At 38.9% G+C, this 16,724-nt stretch overlaps 1 protein-coding gene across 1 annotated transcript in view; it reads right to left on the bottom strand.

Annotated features, from left to right (window-relative positions):
• The window catches only part of Adam10 (ADAM metallopeptidase domain 10), a 110,846-nt gene that overhangs the window by 7,990 nt on the left and 86,132 nt on the right, over window positions 1–16,724 (bottom strand). Inside the window, exons 10-14 of the mRNA XM_027411222.2 lie at window positions 14,432–14,615; window positions 7,418–7,568; window positions 6,516–6,699; window positions 5,660–5,768; window positions 4,734–4,954 (exon numbers count right to left, since the gene is read on the bottom strand). Coding sequence (XP_027267023.1) covers window positions 4,734–4,954; window positions 5,660–5,768; window positions 6,516–6,699; window positions 7,418–7,568; window positions 14,432–14,615 — 849 coding nt within the window. The remainder of the gene's footprint in view (window positions 1–4,733; window positions 4,955–5,659; window positions 5,769–6,515; window positions 6,700–7,417; window positions 7,569–14,431; window positions 14,616–16,724) is intronic.

Genomic DNA, 16,724 nt, shown 5'->3' with positions numbered 1-16,724 from the left:
GGATCTATCTGTATTCTCCTACATGTCAGTATCCAAGTATGCCAGCACCATTTGTTGGAGATGCTTTAAGTATCCAGGTATGCCAGCACCATTTGTTGAAGATGCTTTCTTTTTTCCATTATATAATTTTAGCTTGTCAAAAATCAGGTGTTCATAGGTGTGTGGATTAATATCAGGGTCTTTGATTCCATTGGTCCACCTGTTTTTATGCCAATACCAAGCTGTTTTCATTACTATAGCTCTAGAGTAGAGCTTGAAGTCAGGGATGGTGATGCCTCCAAAAGTTCCTTTAATATACAGGATTGTTTTGGCTATCCTGGATTTTTTTGTTTTTCCATATGAAGTTGAGTATTGTTCTTTCAAGGTCTGTGAAGAATTGTGCTGGGATTTTGATGAGGATTGCATTGAATTTGTAGACTGCTTTTGGTAGGACTGCCATTTTTACTATTTTGATCCTACCTACCCAAGAACATGGGAGATTTTTCCATTTTCTGGTTGGTATCTTCTCTAATTTCTTTCTTTAAAGACTTAAAGTTCTTGTCAGACAGGAACAGTTCTTGTCATACTTGTTTAGTTAGAGTTACCCCAAGATATTTTATGTTGTTTGTGGCTATTGAGAAGGGTGATGTTACTCTGATATCTTTCTCAGCCCATTAATCATCTGTATATAGGAGAGCTACTGATTTTCTTTTAAAGGCCAATCTTGTATCTCTTCACATTAATGAAGGTGTTTATAAGCTGTAGGAGTTCCCTGGTAGAATCTTTCGGGTCACTTATGTAAACTATCAGATCATCAGCAAATAGTGAAAGTTTGGTTTCTTCTTTTCCAATTTGTATTCCCTTAATCTCCTGTTGTTGTCTTATTGCTCTAGGTAGAACGTCAAGTACTATATTAAGTAGATATGGAAAGAGAGGACAGTCTTGTCTTGTTCCTGACTCAAGGATGACCCCAACAAAGAATCTGAGCAATAGTGAGAGGGTATCTTAACTGCCTTTCCCTATAATGAGATTGAGAACTACCTTAATTGCCATCATCCAGTATCTGATGGAAGCAAATGCAGAGATCCACAGCTAAGCACTGGGCAAAACTCCTGGAGTATAGATGAAGAGAGGGAGGAATGATAATAGGAGCAAAGAGGTCAAGACCATGATGGGAAAACCTACAGAGACAGCTGACCTGAGTAAGTGGGAGCTCACTGGCTCCAGACTGACAGTTGGGGAACCTGCATAGGACTGAACTAGGTTTCTTGAATGCGAGTAACAGTTGGGGGGCTTGGGCAATTTGTGGGATCACTGGCAGTTGGACCACTATTTATCCCCAGTGCATGAACTGCCTTTTTGGAACCCATTCCCTATGGAGGGATTCCTTGCTCAGCCTAGATGCAGGGGGGAGGGCCTGGGTCCTGCTCCAAATGATGTGACAGACTTTGGTGATTCCCCATGGGAGACCTCGTCCTCTGTGAGCAGTGGAGGGGGAGTAGAAGGGAGAGGGGACTGGGATTGGTATGCAATTTTAAATTTAATATAAATAAAATGAAATAATATATGTATTATATATATTTATAAAAAAATAAAACGAAACCACTTGTTGGGATAGTTACTACAATGACTCATCATTCTATCCTATTAACAGAGATACAACATACAGATACTTTGGTGCTATTAATACTCCTTTTTCAGACCTACACATGCTACAATAGAACAACACCAATAGCCATAACACTGGAAAAGTAAATCCTGGATATAACTGTGGTTGAAAGTTGGCTTAAGGACTAGAAAAATGGCTCAGTGATTAAGAGCACTGTCTGGCTGGGCAGTGGTGGCGCACGCCTTTAATCCTTAGCACTCAGGAGGCAGAGGCAGGCGGATCTCTGTGAGTTCAAGGTCAGCTTGGTCTACAGAGTGAGTTCCAAGAAAGGCTCCAAAGCCACACAGAGAAACCCTGTCTCAAGAAAGCAAAAAAGAGCACTGGCTGTTTTTTCCAGAGGACCCAGGTTCAATTCTCCAGGGCAGTTCACAACTGTCTGAAACTCCAGTACCAAGAGATCCAATGTATTCTTCTAGCCTCCATGGACATGCAGATAGATATTCAGGCCAATTTCAAGAGCTCTGACTTACTTGGTCTAGGCCCTGTGGTGCTCTTGGACAATGTTCACCAAGTAATGTCTAAGGATATCCTAGGTTTGTAATCCTTCCATGAGTAAATGCTACTATGGTTGTTTCCAAAACAAAGCTAAAAAAGTGTATGCATTCCAGGACTTCTCCCAATCTCACCAGCCTCTAATTTTCTCAGAGAGCACTTGGAACCACTGCCCTAAATCTTCTACTCAAAAAGAATACCAGATACTTAGTATTTAAAGTCATAAAGTTAGAGCAAAATACAAGGGTAGTAACTGATTAAAAAATGAGAAAATGCATTTTGGAGGTTGAAGTAGTTTTGCTGCTGGTTGGAGCTCAACTTGGGCTACATAGCAAGTACCAGGTTTAGGGCCATAAAACAAAACTTGCCTCAAAAAATTGAGGGGTGTGTACTTTGAGCCCAGCTACTCAGAAGCTAAGGGTAGAGGGACCCTTGAAGCCCAGGGTTTAAAGACCTGAACACTATAGTAAGAAGGGGCATAAGGAATGTTAACTCTTATCAAAATAATAACTAAAACAAACTTCTGGCAAACTTAAATAAAAAGTCACAACATAGTGGGTAATGAAAGGAAGGAGGCACATAATGATAAATTTGAAAAAAAGGTAAAAAGTGGTTCTCCACAATATCAAACCTAGCCAAAAGATGAAAAGGGAAACACAACCATATCAACTATAGGAGAAACTGGAAAAGAATTACTAATGTCCTTAACTCCCATTTAAAGAACAGGCGATAACTGCCCAGGATCTCAACATATTTAATGGTGAGTGCCCTCAGTCTGATTCTCAAGAACTACATGATGCCTGGTGAAGCTATACAGTGTGTTTATCAATGCCTCCCAGCTAATACAAACCCAGCAAAGATATGGAGCATATTCTGGAAAAACCTAAAGATGGCTGTCAAAATAACTCTCCACAAATAAAAACAACAATGACAAAAATATTTCCATGGCAACAGTAGCCATAAAATAATGAAGTGTTAAAGTTCTTCCTACTTTATAGAACTGCATGAGGAGAAAGGGGGCCATAAAGCACATCAAGGAGACAAAAGGACAGCAGGCAGCACTTGAAAAGACACAGTGAAGGTAGCCCTTCACTTCTTGCACAGCCTCTTACAGCAGAACACCCTAACAGCATATATTACCAAACAGAAAAATATTGCCCTAACTGGTAAGAAGTCAAGACACAAACTATCATTACTACAAAACAAACCTTGTTATGCAAAGAAACTGCACAAAATCAAATGAGATAAACAATATAAAACAAACTCAGCATTTACTGTCTTATTGCTTGACCTGGCCAATGTTCACTAAAGCATCCAAAGCCTGCTCTCCAGGCATTGTGGGTGGTGCTAACTGAGGATGTTATATCAACGCTGACATTATAAAATAAAAGATACCTGTTACCCTCACTCATGCACAGCAAACCTGTATAAATTCAGAAGTGCCTTATTAACCCATTCCAGAACATAAGTTAAGCATTCATATTGCTAATTCACAGAAAGGGATCTTTCATTAAATCTACTTTAAAAAAAAAAAAGTAATGCCTTGGAAAAGGGAGAGTCTGAGTTCTAAGTCAATTTGCAAAGCAAACTGTTCCATTTTAGGTATAGCACATTTTTTTTAAAAGATTTTATTTATTTATTATGTATACAGCATTCTGCTTCCATGTATATCTGCACACCAGAAGAGGGCACCAGATCTCATAACAGATGGTTGTGAGCCACCGTGTGGTTGCTGGGAATTGAACTCAGGACCTTTGGAAGAGCAGTCGGTGCTCTTAACCTCTGAGTCATCTCTCCAGCCCTGGTATAGCACTTTTTTTGTTGTTTGTTTGTTTTTTTGTTTTTCAAGACAGGGTTTCTCTGTGTAGCTTTGGAGCCTATCCGGGCACTCGCTCTGGACACCAGGCTGGCCTCAAACTCACAGAGATCCACCTGCCTCTGCCTCCCGAGTGCTGGGATTAAAGGCGGTAGGACATTATTAAACATACCACTTGCAGGTTAAGTCTCCTACACAAATCAATTGGAAACCAATTAGGTTAATCTCAGAAATCCTTTAAGAAAATCACAGTTGGCACTAGAGTGATGGCTGCTCTTTTAGAGGTCGCAAGTTCAATTCCCAGTAGCCACATGGTGGTTCACAACCATCTGTAACTGTAGTCCCATGGGTTCTGATGTGCAAATGTACATGCAGACAAAACACACACACACACACACACACAAATATATATATAAATAAATAAATTTATGCAAATGGGTGTACCTGTTATACTGAAACAAGAGAGAAATACATAAGCCAAGTAGCACTTTCCCAAAAAGCCCAGTGAAAACACTAATAGATATATCACCAGAAGTAGTCACTGGCAAGGAAGCAGAATGACTCCTACCATCTATAATGGGGCTTTGAATGAGACACACAGATGGTGATCCCAATCACTTCAGAAGGAAATAAGAACCATGGATACTTAAACATTAAAAAGCTATATATACAGTAATTCTAGTATAAACAGGTCTCCAACATTGGTGACCACTGTCCAAGTAAAACTAAGATCAAACATTTTAAATTAAGGTTTTTATGAATGAAGACTATACTTACAACAATCCACTCAGCAATGTTTTCATAGAGTTGCGGACTAAAAATTGCTTTTTTCAGCCTAGCTAGAGGACCATCAGCATCTACTAATCTGCACCGCATGAAAACATCACAGTAGCCTCTGAAGTCATTACATGGAGAGCCCGGCTGCAGAGTGATAGTCCGACCACCAAACTGCTTGTTCCACTGCGAAGACCCTGTACTGGCACAAGTTGAAGGGGCCACTGGAAAAAAAAGTTCCAAACATGGAGGTCAGAATACCTGGCAGGACAGTCATGGAAAGCAAAAAGAAAGATAGAACTACCTAAACTTGTTCCCATATTACACAGACCTATACTAGTTAGTCAGAATAACATCATTAATCATTTACCTTAAATGTTAAAATACAAACAAGCATTAAATCTTGACTTAATGCCTCAGTGGTTTTGTAACCACTGAGCTATGCTTACATAAATTATTGCCAAAACTGGCAACATTTGGTGTAATGCATCATTTAACAACATTGTAAGGACCATAATACAATGCTACATTTAAATTTTTCTCAAGAGAACCAATTTAGCTGGAAAATATCTGTCCAAACTGTCAGTTTATCAAGGGAAGCTTACAGACAGGGATCTTCTCTGCCCCCAACCCACCCCTGTCACCACTCTCACGGCAGCTATGTCTGTCTGTCTCTGTCACTCTCTCTCTTTGAGCTATAAAAGACTCCTTTGCAGGTTTTAAAGGAAGCCTCTTTCCTTTTAAGGCCCTGCTAAACTATTTCTGATACCGCTGTTCCTTTCTCATGCTCTCCCACCTACATGCTCAACCACGGTCTTGAGGTCCTTTTTCCTAATAAACCTCATTCCCAAAAGATGAAACAAAATATATTAATGGCAAATAATAGATTTTGGAAGTAGACTTTAAGCTAAGGTATTGAAAAGCCTTACTTTTCTTCATGCAGCAAACATGGCATAACTCCTTATCATCTTTGCCATCAGAGCTAGCACAGGTGCACTCCTCCAAGTCATACTTCTCACAGATAGAACCTGCACATTGCTGGGGGAAAGGCAAATTTTATTTAGTATCTGTGCAGTCAAGACTACTGTCCATGGTAACAGGCAGGTATAAGCTTCCAATGTCAAATAATAAAGTGGGTGTATTTAATGTAATAAACAACTGCCTAGCACATGCTAGGCCCTGGGTCTGATCCCAAGCACCAGAAAACAAAAACACAGATGAATATCAGAGCCAACAGTATCACATAAATATACCTGAGACTGAATGAAAGTAAGTTATACAATCTTTAAAGCAATTAAAGGGGGGGGGGAACTAAACAAAAGCAGAGAAAGAAGCAGTTTCACATTTGTGTTGGTTACTGTGGCTCTTCTATAAATAGCAGAGAAAAAGTTAGTTTTCTTCATGCAAAACAAAGTGACATTTAGCCATGGAAGCTCAAAAGATTTCACACTCAGAGAAAATGACCAGATGAGTTCTTTTATTCAGGCTCCTGAAATACTAATTCATACGACTTAAAAGCAGCGCAGATAAGACCACATGCTTAGTGGTACTCTTGTGAATACCAAAGACATATGGTTGCAAAGATGAAAGGTGAGTCAGGAGCTAACTGTATGCCACAAGGCAATTATGTCACATTACACATTCGCAGCTTTGGGGGAAACAGATAGGGATAGTACTACTGAACAGGAGCCCCAGAGTAGTTACTTTATGGAGCTTTCAGTGTCAACCATTATTCTGAAAAAGGATGCTCTATAAAATTTAAAACATCTTAAACCAAATGCTTACCCCGTTAATGCACACTTGTGTATGCCTGTTACAATCTGTAAAGTTGGGCTTGGGATCAGATGCTGGACAGAGAGCTGTGAAGCCATTGCAAATCCCTTCCTTTGCACAGTCAGAATCATCCCGACACTTCTCAGATTTTGACTTGAATGCACACTGCGCTGTACAGCAGGGTCCTTGACTTGGACTAGAAGTGTTAAATGATCATATAAAGTAAATCACTTGGTTAAGGGCCTGATTTTTATATCACCTTAAATGGTAAGTACATTATTGGAACACAGCTTCAAATATTACTAGTAACAAACTACTCTATTTGAACATTCTAGCATGTGTAAGAAGATAGAAGATAATTAAGTATCTGGTTTCCACAGTCAAAAACACTACACTCAGCATTCTTATTCAGCCTTTTGTGAAGTGAATTCAGGATTAGGAAACTTTTCAGTGTTTTTTTCCACAACTACATAACATTAGTCAATTTACATGTTTCTGTACTAAAACTATGACACATAGACTAACCATCTAAAAAATTTATTCACTATAACCTGTAATCACAACTGCATTTGACAAGTAAAATAACTATATGACACTAAGCCTACATGCCCCACTTTCCCTAAATATCTTAAAGTTAAGATTCTATTTGGACAGAAGATAGCCAAGTTTTCAAAGTTAGGAACTAAATGATATGTATTTTAAGGAGCAGCATTTTCACAATCTTCTTTTTCAATACCCAAATCACTAAATTATGAATTGTTCCATTTGTCAACAACAGAAAAATAACAATAGAACAAAGCAGGGCAAATTTCCATAGCCATATGGAATTCTTGACATCAGCATTAATTTTGTCCTAACTACTGTGGGTTACTCTGCAGGCATGTACACATCAATGGGGTTGGCAAGACAGGTACCTGCACTGCTTCCCAGGCTTCAGCTTGCATTTCTTCCCCTCTGGCTGGTTTGCATCAAAGCAGCACTCATCTTTACACTGGTCACTGTAGCCACAGTCACATTCCTCACCTTGCTCCACCATCCCATTTCCACATATAGGCTGGCCAGATTCTGAAGTAACAGGACAAGATGAGCACAATATATACACATTAATTTTCTTCAAAATTTACAAACTCAGGGCTGGAGAGATGGCTTAACTGTTTATTTATGAAGACTTGCTGCCCTTCCTGAAGGCCTGCTTGCAGTTTCCAGCATCCACATGGCACTCACAACTGTCTATAACTTAAGATTCAGGGGATCTGACACCATCTTCTGGACTCCAAGGGAATCAAGCTCACACATGATGCAGACATACATGCAGGCAAAACACCATAAGCACAAAAAGTAAAGTAAAATTCACAAACTCTTTAGAGCTTTGCCAAAAAGAAAAAGAAAATTTTGATGGGTAAGTAAGGCAAAAAAACAGAATCTGAAAATCGGGAGACCTGTTTTTTAGTAAGAGCAGTGCTACTAACCAACAACACAACCTCAGCATGTCACTCCCTGTGGGGGCCTCTGTTTCTGCACATTGAGAAGACTAACTTCATGGGTTCTTTTTATATTCTTTACAGAACTAGTAACTTGCTATTTAGACCACATTTCAATTGAGCATGGCTGACTACACATGTATGCCATACATATGCAAATAAAGTTAGTGTTTCTCAACCAAGAGAAAAGAAGAAAACCTGTCAGTTACAGAAAACTTCAAACATACATAAAAGTAGTAGAAAAATAAACACAATGACCTCCCATGTATTCTTCTCTTGTCTTACTTATTTCAAACCATTTTTATTCTGTAGCATTTTGAAATCACCACAGCCAATATATTGTTTTGTAAATTCTTCAGGCTGCATGTCTAAAGGATAAACCTTTTATAAACCTAACTATATATCTTAAGTTATTTTACTATAGAATAGGTTCATCCTGTCTTTTTATTTTTACATCATTTATTTGCTAAGGAAATTGGATAATTTTTTAAAGATTTATTTATTTATTATATATACAGTGTATGCTGCATGTATGCTTGCACACCAGAAGAGGGCACCAGATCTCATTATAGATGGTTGTAAACCACCATGTGGGTGCTGGGAATTGAACTCAGAACATCTGAAAGAGCAGCCAGTGCTCTTAGCCTCTGAGCCATTTCTCCAGCCCCAGGTAGTTGGATAATTTTATCCTATAGAATAACTCACTTTTAAGAAATGATCATAATATTGCCAATAAGAACTTTTAAATGTACATTATTCTTGTTCTTGCTAGACCAAGCTCCTTAAAAGAAGGAATATGTATTACTTATTAATACACTCTCTGTAATCCCAAGCAGCCTAAAAGTATGAGGACAGATCTTAGATAATTAGAGTTAGAAAGTCTGGTCTACAACTTCTAAAATTCTCACTGAAGCTTAAAATTAGAATAGTGGGTTCAATCCCTAGTACCACTAAAGCAAATGATGGGGGGAAAAAATCAGACTAGGAATGCTACTCTTTGTGAGAATACAAAACTACCTAAGGACATTATCATTTATTGGGAATGACAAATATCAAATGCCTTCATTTTATAGTAAACAAAACTAACTTCCAAGGAGCTCATCACTTGATAGAGGCCATATACTCCAATATGATGAAAGAGATGAAGCCTGGGGTTCTCGGATCTTAAATCTTAGGTTCTAAACCAGACGGTGGTGGCACACGCTTTTAATCTCAGCACTCAGGAGGCAGAGGCAGGTGGATCTCTGTGAGTTCGAGGCCAGCCTGGTCTCCAGAGCCAGTGCCAGGATAGGCTCCAAAGCTACACAGAGAAACCCTGTCTCAAAAAACCAAAAAAAAAAAAAAGGAATTAAATAAATAGAAGGGAATCCACACCCAGCATAGGAACTTTACTTACAGCATAGATGAATGAAAACCACTCCAGGAAGATAGGTTTTACATTTATAAAGTTCTTTCTTAATTCATTAATGAAAAATCTAAGCAGTCACTGAAACTCCAGCCCACTATCTGATCTTATATGATGTCTTTGAACTCTACAACTAGAATATCCATACTAAGTAAAAACAATGACTTTTAAAAGGCTAGTAATAACTTTATAATTCATGTGACATGCAATTCAAGAGAAAAGGTCAGAAAATACATGTACAGTATCTGACAATGTTCTTCCTAATAGCTACCAATTGATACATTCATTTTTATAATCAACTTCAAGACATTTCTACATGAAGAACTGACAGAAGTGACAGAAAAACAACCACTGATGACAGTAACAAATAATAGCATCAATGTAATGTCAATCTACACTATGTGTGGAAAGCCTTAAAAGAAAAAGCCAGAGACTCTGTGACAAAGATAAAGAAATACACTACAGACTGGGAGAAAGCATCTGTAAAACATTTTCTGAGTCCAGCATAGTAGCGCACAACTATAATCCATCACTCAGAACATAAAAATAAGGAAGATTGGGTACTACAAGAACAACAACCAAAAATTCCCCAAGTTATCTGACAAATCACCAGTCATTATATGAAGCAATCTCAAAACTCAATGAAGAAAACAAAATACAAAAACAAACATACTTTGAAAACATCTAGAAACATAAGTAGACATCTCATAGCTAATAAGCTATGAAAGAGTTCATCACCATCACCAGAGGAATATAAAATAAAACAAGGAACTATTGCCTCACTCCTACCAGAACGGTTTGATCCAAAAACAGTGAATATGCTAGATTCGGATTCTGATGATGAGGATGACAATGACAAGACTGAGACTAATCATAACCAGATCATGAGAGTGTAAAGTAGTACAGCCACCCTGGAAAGCGGTTTAGGAGTTGTGTAGAAAACAAAACAAGTAATCACTATATGGTCTATTAACTAGACTTAAGGTGTTTATCAAAAGAATAAAAAACATATGTTCACATGAAAAACCTACACATGAATTTTATAGATATTTAATTGACAAAAGCAAAACCCTGCAAATAGCCAGCCCAGCTGTTTTTAGCAGGTGACTGACTAAACAAACTATTATATATCAAGGAATAACTTCTTGGCAACAGAATGGACAAACTACTAATAAAATTTGGATGAATCTTTAGCAAATTCTTCTAGGTAAACAAGGGCATTCCCTAAAGGTTATATACTGTACAATTCCATCTATACATTTCCAAAAGGGCAGTATTTTAGAAATGGAAATGAGATTAGTGGGGTGGGCAGGGAACAAGAGTCAGTTGGATCCGGTTATGAGCAGACAGGTATGGTTATGAACAGATAATACTGAGTATCCTTGTCCTGATGGACTGTTCTGGATCTTGTCTGTGATGGTGGGCTATAAAACTACACATGTAATCAAATTAATAAAAAGAAGCATACACCCTGAGAAGATAGAAGGAGTGTGGAGTATGCATTGATGACATCACACTGATGATACTGTCAACCTGCAAGGCATTACCAATGGAGACACTAGAGGAAGGTGCTGAGGACCTACTGCTTATTGTAACTGTATGTGAATCTATAATTATCCCAATAAAAACTGTATTGAAAACAAAAGGACAACTTATCTGGAAGTTTTCCTTGATTCATCAACCCTTCTTTGAATGTTCTTTATATACAAAAATGACCACGACTCAATATTTGCATTCAAGGATTTATAATTTTATGGAAAAGGAGGATATACAAAACAACTTTAAGAGTAGGCAGAATATTTGGAATCTGATAAATGCCACAAGAGCTGAATGTAAGACCAAAATCTGGTATGTTCACACAGTGGAATATTGTTTACCCTTTAAAAGGAGTGGAGTTTTGGTACATGTTATCATAGGGGCAAACCCTGAAAAGCTTATGCTAAGGAAAACAGGCTGAACACAAAAGAACATACACTGTATGAGTCCCCTGTGCCCACTGACAGAAACAATGAGTAAACTAGATTCAGTCCTCTAACACTGTTATTCAGCAACAGGAACAGAATATTGTGATGAACCTTGAAATATTATGTGGAGTTAAAAGTGAAATTCCACAAAGGGAAAAAGCTATGAATTCCATTTGTATGAAATCTTAAAGCTGGCAAACCAATCTCTGGTTAAATAATCAGTTAGCAGTTGCTTCTGGGAGACTGATTGCAAAGTGAAAAAAAGAATTTCTCAACTGACAAAAATGTTCTGTATCTTCACAGGTGCTTGTTTTACATAGGTAACTGCCATTTGCCAAATTCACCAAATGGTGCGATTAAGACTTGTACACTTTACCTGGAGAGGGCTGACCTCCAAAATATATATAGAACTTAAGAAACTAGACATCAAAATACCAAATAATCCAATTAAAAAATGGTGTACAGATCTAAACAGAGAACTCTCAACAAATGGCCAAAAGACATTTAAGGAACTGTTCAACATCCTCAGCCATCAGGGAAATGCAAACCAAAATGACTCTGAGATACCATCTTACACCTGTCAGAATGGCTAAGATCAAAAACACTGATGACAGCTTATGTTGGAGAGAATTAGAGCAAGGGGAACACTCTACCACTGCTGGTGGGAGTACAAACTTGTACAGCCACTCTGGAAATCAGTTTGGCAGTTTCTCAGAAAATTGGGAGTCAATCTACCCCAAGACCCAGCGATACAACTCTTGGGCATATACCCAAAGGATGTTCAATCACACCACAAGGACACTTGCTCAGCTATGTTCATAACAGCATTACTTATAATAGCTAAACCTGGAAACAACCTAGATGCCCTTCAACCAAAGAACAGATAAAGAAAATATGGTACACTTACACAATGGAGTATTTACTCAATGGTTAAAAAAAAAAAAAAGCAATGACATCATGAAATCTGCAGGCAAATAGATAGAGTTAGAAAAACATTATCCTGAGTGAGGTAACCCAGACCCAGAAAGACAAACTTGGTATGTACTCACTCAAAAGTGGATATTAGATGCAAAGTAAAGGATAACCAGGATACAATCCACACAGAGAAGCTAGGTAACAAGGAGGACCCTAAGAGGGATGAATGGATCAACCTGGAGAGGGGAAATAGATGAGATCTCCTAGGTAAAGTGGGGGTTGGGAGAGGGGATGGGGAATGGGAACTTAAGGATTGGGGATGGTTGAGTTGGGGAAGGGAGGGGGAGGGAGAGCAATGAAGAGATATCTTGATAGAAGGGGTCATTATGGGGTTAGGGAGAAACCTGGTGCCAGGGAAATTCCCAGGAATCCACTAGAAGGACCCCAACTAAGACTCCTAGAAATAGTGGAGAGGATGCCTGTACTGGCCTTCCCCAGTATTTAGATTGATAACTACCCAATTGTCATCAGACTTGAGCCAGTAACTGAGGGAAGCAGATGCAGAGATCCACAGCCAAGCACTGGGCTGAGCTCGGGGAATCCAGTCAAAGAGAGGGGGAAGCAATTATATGAGCAAGGGGAGTCCAGTTTAAGAGAGAGAGGAGGGATTATATGAGCAAGGGGGGTCGTTGTCCAAGATCATGATGGGGGAAACCACAGAGACGCCTGACCCAAGTTCTTGGGAGCTCAGACTCCAAATCAACAGTTAGGGAGATTGCAGAGGGCTGACTTAGGCACATGCCCTTAGGCCCTCTGCATGTGGGTGACAAGTTGTATAGCTTGGTCTGTCTGTGGGGCCCCTAGCAGTGGGGCCAGCACTTGTTCCTGGTGCATGAGTAGGCTTTTTGGAACCCATTTCCCTATGGTGGATCCCTTGCTCAACCTTGATGCAGGGGGAGGGGCTTGGTCTTGCCTCAACTGAATGTGTCATGTTTTGTTGATTCCCATGGGAGGAATTTCCACTATTTCTGAGGAGTGGATGGGGTGGGGGATGGAATGGAAGGAGAGGAGGGGGAGGAAAGTGTGGTTGGTATGTAAAATAAATTTAAAAATTAAAAATTAAAAAAAAAAAACGTGTGCACTTTATACATCCCTGTTTACTGCAGCACTATCCACAACAGCTAAGCTGTGGAACTAACCTGGGTATCCAACAAGAGGAACAGATGAAGAAAGTTCACATATACATACTTTAGATTTTGGGTTTTTTTTGTTGTTGTTATTGTTGTTTGATTTGAGACAGGGTCTTGCTGTGTAGGTCTGGTTGGTGTGAGGCCTGCTATGTAGACCAGGCTGGCTTTGAACTCACAACCTTCCACCTGCTTCTGCCTCCCAAGTGCTAGGATTAAAGGTGTGCACCATCACACCCATATAGCACATACACAATTGAGTTGGTTTCAGATATGAGGAGTACAATTTTTTGTTGTTTGCAGAAAAACAGATGCAACTGGATATAATCATATTAAGTGAATTATGCCAATGTCACAAAAACAAGTATCATGCTGTCTTCTCATTTCTGGTTCCTAGGTTTTATACAAAATCCATAAAACCATGTACATAGATATGATAAGAAAGCAGGTGCAAAACTACCTAGGAGACAGGTTGAGAAAAGGAGGATAAGAGGTATGTAGTAAATATGCTCAATGTATAGTTAAACACATATACACACAAACAAAAACTCAGAATGTACAATTCATCTATGAAGGAATTGGTGGTGGGGGGGAGCACCTCAAACAATATTCAAACTGAAGTTTTTAGAAGTAAAGTACTCTGCCATCTATAACTCAGTTCCAAAGGGGCAAACAAATTCCTAAGTATTTGATAAAGCAAATACAACAAGGTCTTAATTGGAAAACATAGGTGGGAAATGTTCTTAAGAGTAGATTCTTTCTAGTTTTCTGAATGTTTAAATATCTTGGGCTGGGAAGATGACTCATCAGGGGGGAAAGACATTTACCACCAAGTTTGACATTCTAGATTCAACCCTCAGAACCCACATGGTGAAAGCAAAGAACTGACTCCAGCAAGTTGTCTTCTGACCTCCACATACATGCCATGAAGTGTGAAGAAAAAGTTAACAATTAAAATATTAAGAAACATACATACCAACAAAACAGTTGTTTCTCTTCTTCTCAAGTACTTGGCTTATGTTTCTAATACTGCAGAGTGAAAATTTGTTGTTGTTAAGTTTGTCCCCAGACGTTGCTCTTGCATACATGATGTAATTGCCATTTTCTTTTTGTCCTAAGTTCTTAGACTCTCCTGGTGTGCACTCTGTTCCAGAATCATGCTGCCAAATAGAATATGATGTTACATTAATAGGAAGTAAAAACAGGGTTTCCAGGTCATCTGCTTAAGTGGAATTTTCTCATCAGAACAGTGGAAGTCATATACTTTCCTTGAGGAAGGATCTAACAATTGCCTAGGATGGTGAGTTAGGAAAACTATTTGCTCTGTCAGGAGCCACAGTTGGCAGCACAGAAGGGAAACTGAAGGTCTAAACATAAACTATCTCAGAGCTTTGTCATTAGGGACTAGAACTGAGCATACACCATCATAAAGACGATTGAAAAGACACTTTTAAGGCTGGCAGTAATAATACGGATTGCTTAGCATTCACTAAAATACATGGTAAATTATGTGCTAAAACTGGTTCAGTAAGGCAGAGATGAAATTGAAACCCAAGACTAGTGCTGGTGAAGACAGGGAGTAAGACTTAGGGCAGTGGCAGCTTCTTTATGAGTTATTGCAAAAGACAGCTGAGTAAAATGCTGACTAGAGACAGAAACACAAGTTTTACTTTTAAATGAAATTAAGAAAATTCAAGGCATGAGATCAAAACACCACTTTATAGAATAAAGAGTTGACAGTTTTGTATATGAGCACAAGCACAGAAGTGATTTTGATTCCAGTAATTTACCTAGGTATCAGAGGCATCAGAAGAGCTGCCTGAATGAAGCAGCAGACCCCAGCAGCACCTGCTTTCCTGGTACATATGCACTAAAACAACAAGCCCAGGATTTGGTAGATGCTTTGATGGGAAAGAGCACTTGCTGTGAGTGCAAGAGGAACTCTGTACAAATCTCAGAACCCACATATAAAAGCCAGGCACAGGACCAGGGAGATGGCTCAGGGGACAAAGGTGCTTATCATCAAGCTTGGCAACTTAAATTTGATCCTCAGGACCCAGATGCAAGTAGCTGTCCTCTGAACTCTACTAACATGCTGTGGCACACAAGTGAACACGCACGCACACACACACACACACACACACACACACACACACACACACAAATAGATAAAATGTAATAATAATTTTAAGAAAATAATTAAAACCCAGACATGGCCATGTTTATCTGTAACAATCCCATTGCTGGAATACAGAAACAGATACCAGGAATTCACTAGATAACCAGGCTAGCCCAGATGGCAAGCTTCTAGTTCAGAGAGCCTCTCAAGTCACTAAAGCAAAGAGTGACTGAGGAAGACAATCACCATCTTCCTCTGATTTCTGCATGTACACACAAATGTGCATATTCAGGTGCATGTACAACACACACACAATACCCTCAGGTAATTAAGGTACTCATCATTGCAAGGGGCAAAAATGTTAGGTACTAAAATGGCAGTTGTATTTAACTGAATCTTGGTTTGAATACCCAACAACCCCACTCTCTACAGACAAATAATAAACACCAAGTCACTTTGATTTTATATTTCCTCGTCAGAGACCTCTATTCACATCTTACTCTTCCTGATACTGTCCTGCTTTTCTCCTAAGCCCAGATTCAGCCTCTAGCAACTACTTGCTCTGTACACAGTACTACCTTGCTTTATGTTTCTGCTCCTTACAATTCAATTTGGTTTCTGATTAAGGATGGTACTAGCAAGAGCTTCATCATTCAAATTTAGAAACAGAAAAAAAATTCCAGAACTGAATAGCTCTTAATGTGATTATAGATCACTTGCTACCTTTCAAGGCAGTAAATATTAGAGAACCCAATTCTACATCAAAGTATTAAAATATTTAAACCTATACAGATGAAACTTTGCAAGAGAGTTACATTCTTTTTTGTTGTTGTTTTTGCTTTGTTTTGTTTTTCAAGACAGGGTTTCTCTGTGTAGCTTTTGAGCCTGTCCTGGAACTAGTTCTTGTAGACAAGGCTAGTCTCGAATTCACTGAGATCCACCTGCCTCTGCCTCCCAAGTGCTGGATTAAAGGTGTGTGCCACCACTGCCCAGGGATGAGTTACATTCTTAAAACAGCAGATTGTGACCTACCCACCCAGTCTTATCTCACCAATGGCTATAGAAGGAGAAACAGATTGTAAACAAGGATGCTTACTGTTTGCCATTTCAGATACAGGAACAAAACTAGCAAACAAAGAAGTAAAAATGA

This window comes from Cricetulus griseus, chromosome 4 (genome assembly GCF_003668045.3).
Source record: "Cricetulus griseus strain 17A/GY chromosome 4, alternate assembly CriGri-PICRH-1.0, whole genome shotgun sequence".
NCBI lineage: Eukaryota > Metazoa > Chordata > Mammalia > Rodentia > Cricetidae > Cricetulus > Cricetulus griseus.
Note: the sequence above shows the minus strand (reverse complement) of the source record. Positions and strands in the feature narration are given on the sequence as shown.